Genomic DNA, 11,199 nt, shown 5'->3' with positions numbered 1-11,199 from the left:
TGGGAACCTATGGTTATTTTGGTTTTATGGGATGTGTTTTGATCATATTATGCTACCAAAAAGTAAAATTTGTCACCATGGTATACCACTGTCCCGAAGGTGCTGAACAGAACTCCTGATTCCTTATAGATACGTGTTTGGGAGTTTCGCTGTTGTTTAAAATACCAAAATCATAAGCTACTTTGCTGATTACATTAATCATCATCATCAACACTACACCACAATAGACACTACACCATGCATCATCAAATTATGACCCTGTTATTAGTACTTTTCGTAGTCTTATAGATCGAGACTGATGTTTTTGATCATTATTCTGTAGTTTGTCTAATGATTTTAATGTTATTTTGTTATTATAAAGCATAATACTATTATTCGAATTTGATGTTATGGCTACCAAGGTGTGTTGGTGACAATTATGTTAGTAAAAAAGGCCAAAACTGTGTAACTGTAGAAAACCTAAAAAGAGTAAAATTATTATTTTTAAACAAAAAAATTAAAACCGACTTCCAAGTTAAAAACAATAGTAATTTTCTAAACTGAACTAAAAAGTATTAAATAATAATTCTTATTCTGTACTCAGTATTTCTGTTCTCAATCTTCATAATTTTGAAGTCAGTACCAGTCCTATAAGTTGCAGTTACATTATTCTGTCATAGACCTGGCGATTAGGTTAGCTGGAGGCTAGTTAGGCGGGCGTCCGAATTTTTGTGATCAGAAATTTCGGATAATGTACGGTGGCCTAAAAAAGGAGACAACACCTACTTTTTCAATTCACAGAATATTCAGAGAGGAAGCCTATAAGCTTGTTTTCGTAGAAAATTTAGACGGTTTTGTTCGGAGTAGAACCTTCTTAAGTGTAAGTTGAGGGAGATACAATCGCTTTTTAAATGACATGGCTCACGAGTCACGTGTCATACGCCACACGTTAAAAACCCATAAGACGCGGCTTCCATATAATCCGCAATGAATGCACCTTTTAAAAAAGGTTGACGGCCCCTACTTTTTTTCAATTCACAGAATATTCAGAGGCGAAGCCTATAGGCTTGTTCTACGTGGAAAATTAAGATGATTTTGTTCAGAGTAGAACCTTCTAAAATGTAATTTGAGGGAGATACAATCGTTTTTCAAATGACACGGCTCCCGTGTCATACGCCACACGTTAAAAACGCGTATGACACGGCTCTTAATAATTTAGGCTGTAAAAATTATGACTTAAGATAATTACAAGAAAATATTTTAAAAAGTTGTACTTAGCTGTCACTTGTCATTGTCAAGTTGTCAGACCGTCAGAAGTGTCAAAAATATAACCTCTTCGCTCATTTATTTTTATTTATAATAGCGCTAGAAACACTAGAAGTTAAGTTAAAATTTTAAGATAAGTTGCAATTTGGATATAAAAATGAGTGTCCTAATGTCTCGGTTATTATTGACCACATGCCGAACCCTAAATCCACAAAATATTATTATCAACAATGTTCAGAGATTTTCTGCGGCAAAAGTTCAATTCATAACAAAAGTGAATGATATGGTTTTTCCGGCTCAGTATTTTTCTGCAAGGAATTACTGTGTCGACACCATACAACCGACCCTAGCCTTGGACAACAAAGGTATACCTCTGAAAAAGAAAACTATCCACAAGAAAGCTGTTCTAGAGGATCTACCCAAAAAGGATGGACATTATCTAACTCTGGCTTATGCGACGGCACATTCCTACGATTTAAAAGGCATCAGACAAGCGCTAGTCCAACAAAAGCTGTACGAACCGGGAACGTAAGGCAATGCAATGTCTTGTTAGGTATTGATGTAATCATGGTGAAATGTTTTAAAGTGAATTTGGTAGTTACAAAATATTTTACTTCATAAAAAAAAGGATTATACATAGGTACAGTAAAGCTATGTACAATATGTAGATTTATTACATTTTGTCAATGGTTATGTTTAAGTAACAACTTTTTAAATAGCTATGTGTCTACAAACATGGGTGTACCCAGGGCAACAGGGGCAGCCGCCCCTCCTCCTAGAAGATGAAATAAACGCCAATTTTTCCTATATAATAAACATGTTACCAACTCTGCGCAAAATGAAGTCTTGGAAACAAAATATCTTTTCAGTCAGATTAATAGAAGTCAAGCCCCCTAGCTGAAATCGTGGGTATGTCCATGTCTACAAAGCAATAACAACTTATTTGAACATTGATTCACAGATCCAAAGCTGAGGAAGTGGGTGATGTGGTGGTTGCTAATGCGGTCTACAAGATTGGGGACGAACCACGGGAGATCCTGTTCTTCCAAGAAGGTTCAGTTGTCTTCTGGAACTGCACCGAGCTGGAGGCAAAAAATGTTTTGGACTTTATTAAACCGTAAGAATACAAAACTTTACACTTTTTTTTAATGAAATAAGGAGGCAAACAAGCAAATGGGTCACCTGATGGAAAGCAACTTCCGTCACCCATAGACACTCGCGGCATCAGAAGAGCTGCAGGTGCGTTGTCGGCCTTTTAAGAGGGAATAGGGTAATAGAGGAGGGTAGGGTAATAGAGGAGGGTAGGGATGGGAAGGGAAGGGAATAGGGGAGGGTAGGAAAGGGAATAGGGTAGGGGATTGGGACTCCGGTAAACTCACTCACTCGGCGAAACACAGCGCAAGCGTTGTTTTACGCCTGTTTTCTGTGAGAACGTGGTATTTCTCCGGTCGAGCTGGCCCATTCGTGCCGAATCATGGCTCTCCCACGTTTAAAATTTAAGAAGATAAGTTAAATGTAAGAAGATTACAAAAGCATGTCAGTCTGTTTATATTTAAACATCAAACTGATTTAGATGAAATTTGATATTATGGGTCTGGGACCAGGCGCGGTCCGAAGGGGGGGGTCACAGGGGACATGACTGCCCCCAAAATGTAAGGTAAAATTGAAAATAAAATAAAACCCAGAACCGTCCGAGGGTGCAGATAAAAAAAAATAGTGTAGTGACTACTGAGTGACCCCCCCCAAAATTTCAGGCTGCGACCACGCCTGTCTGGGACAGGATTGTTATGTTTTCAAAATTGTATGGTTTCTGATAATAAAATTGAAGTTGCAGGGAACATGTTGTATTTAATATTTTAGCAGTTATAAAGAAAATGTTTTTGTTTCAGGTTTGAAATAGAGAGCTACCCGAGTGAGGTGGTGAAGAAGGAGAGTGAGGTGATGACTTACTTCTATCAGAAGAATGCGTAAGTTGTTGTTATAGTATTGGATCCGACCGTCACCCGACCGTAAAATCCTGCAGGAATCGTTTTTTTCGATCAAATATATTTTAAAATAATCTTTAGATTATATAGAATGGATTAATGTTGGGTTGCCTTGTCAAAAGTAGCCGCAAGTACCTCTAATTAAGTTGAATGTTCATGAGATAAATGCATAATTTGCATGTATATTTGTTTTCAGTAAATTTTACATCTTCTTCTTCTTCTTCTTTTGGCGTAAGCCTCCCCATTTAGGAGTTGCCAGCGTCAGAGTTGAGGCGAAAAATGTGAACAGTTATAACTTATAACGTAAACTGAAATTTTACATCATTTGAAAGAAAATGATGTGACAAAATAAGGTAGGTATACATTAGACATAGTTCTTCATCAAAATTGAAGCATCGATTTTTTAAATAATTTTGATACCAAATTAAAGTTTTATGCATCTTGTACATGAATATCCATGGTTGCCAGTTGCACGATAGCCGTAAACTGTGGTTGCCATCACTTTTGTATATGACAAATGTTCAGGCCATTGAGGTACTATATACTGGAGCGAGCCTTATATCGGTGTATAAGCGTCAAAAGCGTGTAATGTTATGTCCTACTTACTAGGACATAACAAAGGAGTCGGTCTGCATATTTCATGTAATAAAAGTGCTAATAAAGGTTTTTAGTGAACATTTAATGCTAGATATTATTGAGTTTTGTGGTTCCGCTAAATAATAAACCATAAGAATGGCCAAAGAATGCCTCAAACACTTGGATTTAACACTAAATACGTAAGTTTTGAACAACGTTTTTTCGGCTTTACAACCAGTATTTTTGTAAGCTAAAAAGATAATTTAGAAGTTTATTAATACCTTATTCGTGCTATATAAGGCATTAGTGCTAAAAATGTCACATCAATTAAGAATTTGGCTATAAAAATTGCATAGCTTTTTAAGTGTGTTTACGGATTCTCATCACTAGAACTATAGTTAATCGATATTATGAAATAATTGACTTTCTTTCCTGTATCATAATGTGCTTCGAAATAATCGTCAAATAGAAATATTCAAGAAAATAAACGCACACTACTTGTATGAAAATAAGCACAAAATGGCCACGCGATGACGGGCTAAGACTACATCTTTACTATAATACTTTATCTATGGTTCAGGCATAGTAAAAGGAGGGGAAGTAGGATAACTCCGGCCCAATCCGCGATATAATTACTTACTGTCTTAGGGTTGTCAATTTTAGGCGGCGCGGACCGCGGAGGCGCGGCGGGTTGGTGTGGGAGCGGCCGCCCGCGCTTCGTTCGCGCAACCGCATGAACAGCGGCAACGTCGCGGACTTTTAATAAAAAGTAAATCCTTATTGTGCATATTTTGTGTATATTTCGGCCATTTTTCGTGCATATTTGCATGCATATTTCGGCACTTTGATCGTGCATATAATCCGATGTCTAAATAAAATTATAAAAATACCCTATAGGTAAACAACATTAAAAACTAACGCCTGTCTCTTATACTTACTATAAACAAATCTGTTGTTATAATTTACAATAAGTCAGTTACTTATTTTTATTTACGATTTAAAATAAGTAATTGACTGTAAGTAGTTAGTTAATATATGGTCTACAACACAGAGAAATCGGCAAATTACTATTACGTAAACAAAGCAATAGCGGCAAATTAGTTGACGGATCATAAGTACACAAAACATTATCTTATTTATACTATGTTCTAGTGGGAAAGTACATCTACCTACCTACCTACTTCCTTTGTGTGATAGAAAACTAATACAATAAAAATGATCTGATCATCAAGTAAAAATTATTATATTATGCTAGAATAAGTGCGTAGTACTGACCTTTCCTGTTCAACAGGTAATTTAAACAAAGACAATTCTGGAATTGTTGCATTACTATTAAAACACCCAAACACACAGCAATATCTATTACTCCTGCGATTAAGATAGGACATTTTTGATTCGTTTAGCCGTGGCGCGGCGCGGCGCGAGCGTGCAGCATAAAGTGTTAGCCCCGACTGGTAATGCCGAAATATTTTCCGAGATTTTGTTGTGTGCCGTGTGGCGACGCATTGATACTATGGCGCACACATACAAGCCGCGCGCGGTGCCTTTGTATGAAGATAACTTACTTCCCCTCCTTTTACTATGGTTCAGGCCTACAATTATTATGCCTGGCATTATTTGAGGACGTCGAGAACTCGCAAGGTTGCTATTTTTATTTAACATGTTTTTTTTTATTTTTATGTGTATTGTCCTGTTATTCCTCAATGTCATTCCTTCTTAATTCTCCTACTTTTCTATTGAATACACGCAAATTTGTATTACGGGCTTTCATTTTGCTCAATTAGAGGTACTTGCGGCTACTTTTAACAAGGCAACCCAACATTAATCCATTCTATACGTTCTAAAGATTATTTTAAAATATATTTGATCAAAAAAAAAAAAAGGATTCATGCAGAATTTTACTGTCGGATCTTAGGATATTATTTCTTGCTTTCATATCTTGTTTACAAACGCCTCCGTGGTCTAGTGGTATATAGCGCGGCTCTTGACTCGGAGGTCGTGGGTTCGATTCCCGCATTAGAAACATGTTATTCCCAAGTTTGGTTAGGAGTTAGGACAATGCAGGCTGATCACCTGATTGTCTGACAAGTAAGATGATCCATGCGTCGGACGGGCATGTAAAAAGTCGGTCCTGCGCCTGATCTCTCGCCGGTCGTGTCGGTCTTCCCTCCCACTGGGTTATTAGAGCGAAGAAATAGAGAGTGCCCTTGTGTACTGCGCACACACTTGGGCACCATAAAATTACTCCTGCGTAGCTGGCCTGGTTTCAATGAAACTGGCCACCATCAACGAAACCGGTGTGGGAGTTATTATTATTATCATGTTTATTGTTAAATAAAATAACAAAATTAAAAACAAAACTACATTGACTAAACTCAACACACCTATGAATCCCTATCCCTAAAAAACTTTCTTAATCTTAAATACATAAGTATTTATTTATTGCTAACTTTGAAATATAGTAATTAAATTCCAGTAAAACTAAATGTGTAAAGTTCACTTTGCCCAATGTTAGGCAAGTCCAAACCAATGTACTATTGAATGATGAGAAGATGAATTTGGTAGACACCACTGTATTCTTAGGTATAACACTTGATAGTAAATTACAGTGGGGTCCTCATATTGTTAATCTTGCAGGTAGGCTCAGTTCTGCGGCATATGCAGTCAGAAAAATCAGAGAAATTTCTGATGAAGACACGGCACGATTAGTATATTTTAGTTATTTTCATAGTAGAATGGCATATGGAATCCTTTTATGGGGAAACGCTGCCGACATTAATACAATATTTGTGCTGCAGAAGCGAGCCATACGCTCTATTTATAAAATGTCTTCTTTTGAATCTCTGAGAGATAAATTTAAAGAAATTGGTATTCTAACTGTTGCTTCTCAATACATTTTGGATAATGTAATATATGTTAGAAAAAATATAAGTAAATTTAAAGCTAAAAGTGACATTCATTGTAGGAACACCAGAAATAAGCACAAGCTGGATTTGCCGATGATCAGACTTAGTAAAGTTAGTAAATCATTTAAAGGTCAATGTATACGCCTGTAGAATAAAATCCCAGAAAACGTTCAAAATTTTTCGATTAATAAATTTAAAAAAGTAGTCAAAGAACGTTTGTGTGCCAAAGCCTATTTATTATAAGGTCAATGATTTCATAAACGATGGCACATCTTGGGAGTAGGATGGCTACTTCTACATTATTATATTATGACTTACAATTATGTATGGATGTTGACATTGTATAATTTTAAGTTACAATTGTAAATTTTATTTAAGATTAATTTTTTTCTCACTTTTTTGGTAAAAAGTGGGACCCCGTGCGAGTTTCTTACGCCGGTTCTTCTCGCCGGGATAGTTCCCGAACCGGTGGTAGGCACCATTAGCATCAACGTTCTGAAAGTATTTGTTACAAATCTATTCGGAAATAAAACATTTTTTTTTTATTTATTACATATTATTATGATAATGTTTTTCAGGAAGAACTGTCATCTCAGTGAGGAAGCGATTGTGTTGGTGCCTGATCAAGACAATTCTTTAGAAAAGTATGCATTCAGGTAAGAACCATAGTGTTGATAATAATATACTTTTCAGTTTGTACTTAATGTGATAAAGATAAAACAAATTTAAATGAAACAAATTATTGAGAAGAATAGTAAATTTGTTTTATTTCAATATCATGAGTGTATGTAGACCTAAAACTACTGGGCCGATTCAGAGATTATACAGTAACAGCTTCATGCTGCTGTTATAAGTCCGCATTTTCTTTATATTTCCATTTGGCATTTAATAACCAAATAGAAAGTGTTTGCAATAAGTTATTAATTATTATTAATTATAATATCCATTTCAGTTGTCTCTTTAAATCTAAGAGATCATAAATCGTGGTAAATACAGAATACTGATGACTGATGCTTAACTGCAAGTCAGTGTTAGACGTAGATGAATCAGAGTCAAACAAGTATTATGATTTATGAATCAATGTGCTGAGGGATATAATATCTGTTGCAGTCACGCGATGGCGCAGTCGGCGCGGCTGGGGGCGTGGGAGGAGCGGCTGGAGGAGCTGGCGTCGTCCATCAGCTCGCACATGGCGCTCATGGAGCGGGAGGGCGCCGTGCACGTCGACAAGAAAGAGCTCGGTATGTGTGTGTTTTTTGAGATTTACAACTACATACAATGTGTTGACTTTACCGAATTTGACCCTTGGCATTACTATTCTATGACAGTAAGAAACATGAAATGATTCTGATTTCTGACACGCTCTTGGTTAGTTTATTTTTTGTTAAAAGCGGCCCCGCGCGAGAATTTCTACCGCCGGTTCCTTTCGTCGAGCTTAGTTCCACGGTAGGAGTCATATAGCGTTCAAGTTGGAAATGAATGATATTTGTTTTCTAGTCCGCAAGCTGGGCCAGGTATTCACGCTGCGGCACCGGCTGAACGTGGAGTCGGACTTGCTAGACACGCCCGACCGCTACTGGGAGCAGGAGCGCCTCGAGCGCCTGTACTCCCACACCGTCGCCTACTTCACCATACCGCGCCGGACCAGGGTAACGTGATCTCACCGCGTGTATTTGTCAGTATGCGAGCTAGGCCAGGGCCCGCTGGACGGACCAGGGTATACTTTGATGAGTACCCTTGCCAATGTCTGCTTATACTTGATATATGAGCAGGGTGTTACTTGATTGATATGAAAAAAAAAACTAAGCAATACCACTATCCTAGGTCGCCTAGCCAAGTCGTAGGTATCACTCTTGATTACTTGTTGTTGTTGAAGATCGCTCAAACTGAACTGACTCACTGGCTCGTCTACCTGCGGCTACTTATATGGGCCGAGACGAGTTCCAGAAAGTTCCTTTCTAGGAAGTATTCGATTCGCGTAAACAAGTGTGGAATGTTTCTACAAAATTCGCGCATGTACTCGCGCACCTAACGCCATCTAGTATCAAGTAGGGGGATTTATGTTGTCTGTGTTTCCCGAGTGATTCCACCGGTTGACGCTAGATGGCACTGTCGTACATCCGTAACAATATGCTACCAATTTAAATGACACTCAATTATTCCACCATAAGTGAACATTCAATTAGTCGACTTAAAGTTGTTTGTGAATAAAATTTAGATCATTTATTGGAAGTGAATATTAATACGTTATGATTTAATTTTTATCTAGGTTCTAGAGCAAGGGTCACCAATTAGTTTCGCTCGGGGTCCATTTTGAGAAATAAAGTGACCTTCGCGGTCCACACATTTAATGAAAAAATATTTAGTAAACAAAGGTAATTACGGAAATTATAAAGGTATTTATTTACATATCAATAAGAAAAGTGTAAATTTTTGCATATTAAATTCTGGAGATGTTCATCAGTAAGTCGAGACCGAATTGTTAACGAAGTTCATCTTCGAAAATGCTCGGTCCCCACACAATGGGTCGTCGCGGCGGTCCGGATGCGGACCGCGGTCCGCCATTTGGTGACCCCTATTCTAGAGTATGGTACGGGTACCGAGACTGGTAACTAATCGGTAATCACTCCTATCACTGCAGGTGTTGAACTCCCGCCTGTCCCACTGCGCGGAGCTGCTGGAGTTGCTGTGGTCGTGGGCGGCGGACAGGCATCACGTGCGCCTCGAGCTCTGGGTCATCGCGCTCATCCTGGCCGAAGTCTGCTTCGAGCTGCTGCACGTCTTCGAGCGGTACTGGCCAGCAGCACCGGCAGTCGCACCGGCTGTAGTGACAGCAGTTGGGGAGCTGCAGTGACAGCGTGGAGCTACCAGAAGTGTGACACTAGTACAGGATGACATTGTGACTCAACTTGATGATGCTACCAGCTGTGACGTGGGTCACGATATGGTGACACAACTTGATGATGGAGCCACTAGCAGTGTAACACAAGATGTCATAGGGACTCAAGGACTTAGTGATGATGATGCTACCAGCAGTGTGACTATAGTGGATGATGGCTTAGTGACACATGGTCTTGATAATAATCTCAACAGCATTGATGGTGATGAAAGTGATGTTCTGAGTGATGTAAAGATACTAGGACTTGCTGGAGGTGCGGGTGGTAAGCTAGTTGATGAATGTCCAGAACTATCGTCCTTTATGAACTATATTGGGTTTTTTACGCATTCACAAGACAAAACTGTTATTTTACATTAGGTTTCCAAATGTAACGAAAATAAGCAATCGCTAGTCTTCCTGAAATAAAACAGCACGCCGGAAATTGCTTATTATACTTATTTCTATATGCTTCAAAAAAGTGCAAAACGGTGTTAAAATATTCCTATACCAAGAACGTAAAATAATTAGTGATAAGTTGATAACTGATAAGTGAGATTATTTAACTATCATAATTACTGGCATTTCTTGATCACATTGTCTGTGACCTTTGGAGAGTTTATCAGTCACTTTGTAATGTACTGTGAATTAGTATAGTAATATCGACACTATTATTGGACTGACTTGGAATGTTAAAGCACAATTGTATATTTCTAATTATACTGTTACCGGTTTTTATTGCATTATGTAAATACTTGTCATTTCTATCTAGTTATTACTCATGTATAGCCTTTACCCTGTAGGCTGTAACGCACAAATTGCAGCGTAAAAGTTACACATGACACAAATAGCTGTACGTAACGTAAGAATAAATATATTTATTTTATAGCGCGACATTTTTAATTTAATTAACGTTAAAGTAAGGTTCCTCAGGTGTGCGGCGAAGGCTGTGCCATATTTACAGATAATTACCTAGTTAATATTATAATTGCGGTTGCTCATGGGCGAGTATTTGGACAATCATTAATTTAATTATCGCGAGATGCAATTATCGCGGCCGCCATTTTGGTGCGGCCGCCGTAATCAGACAATGCGGCGATCGGTAACGAGCAAAAACCGCGACGCGTCCGCGCTAAACTTGGCGCGAACAACATCACGCGTACTTTTAATTGTTACGTCATACGTAAACATCTTTTTAATCTCTGTAACAGACCTCAAAAGGAGGAACCTGCGAGGAGGTTCTGTGATCTTCGGCTGTAGATATTTTTTTAATGAAGTCATTTCTCTTTTGAATCCAAATTAAATTAAACTAAGCTAAGTTGTAATACCTGAAAATAAGAAAGAGTAACTGAACAAGATTGAGCAGCAAGTTAAGGACAGTAGATATGATCGCTGATGTATTAAATACTCGCAGTATAAACTCACAGAAAGTTCTTGACAGTTCGCCATTATGTAAAACTGCTAGTGACTTCAAGTGACGGCCGGAAAGGCTGGTTGTAATATTGTAATGAGCGAGGCGCCATAATTTATAATTAATCGTCATCCTGATCAGAAATCAGAAAGTTAGTTAGCAAACAAGAGCCTCTGACTGTCTAACAGGTAACAATAAAAT

General features: G+C 38.1%; 1 protein-coding gene across 1 annotated transcript; it reads left to right on the top strand.

The window, feature by feature from the left end:
• Positions 1 to 1,305: 1,305 nt before the first annotated feature.
• LOC121728189 (required for meiotic nuclear division protein 1 homolog) lies at positions 1,306 to 10,481 on the top strand. Its single transcript, XM_042116325.1, has 7 exons — positions 1,306 to 1,773; positions 2,207 to 2,362; positions 3,135 to 3,212; positions 7,291 to 7,368; positions 7,823 to 7,953; positions 8,210 to 8,361; positions 9,354 to 10,481. The coding sequence occupies exons 1-7, from the start codon at positions 1,403 to 1,405 to the stop codon at positions 9,564 to 9,566; spliced, it is 1,179 nt and encodes a 392-aa protein (XP_041972259.1). The 5' UTR covers positions 1,306 to 1,402; the 3' UTR covers positions 9,567 to 10,481.
• Positions 10,482 to 11,199: the final 718 nt, after the last annotated feature.

Source organism: Aricia agestis, chromosome 6, assembly GCF_905147365.1.
Source record: "Aricia agestis chromosome 6, ilAriAges1.1, whole genome shotgun sequence".
NCBI classification, from domain to species: Eukaryota; Metazoa; Arthropoda; class Insecta; order Lepidoptera; family Lycaenidae; genus Aricia; species Aricia agestis.
This window is presented reverse-complemented; position numbering and strand designations above follow the sequence as displayed.

Coding starts and splice junctions, on each gene's coding strand:
- LOC121728189 (XM_042116325.1), top strand. CDS start 1,403: ATGAGTGTCCTAATGTCTCGGTTATTATTGACCACATGCCGAACCCTA. Junction 1,774..2,206: donor AAGCTGTACGAACCGGGAAC/GTAAGGCAATGC, acceptor ATTGATTCACAG/ATCCAAAGCTGAGGAAGTGG. Junction 7,954..8,209: donor CGTCGACAAGAAAGAGCTCG/GTATGTGTGTGT, acceptor TTTGTTTTCTAG/TCCGCAAGCTGGGCCAGGTA.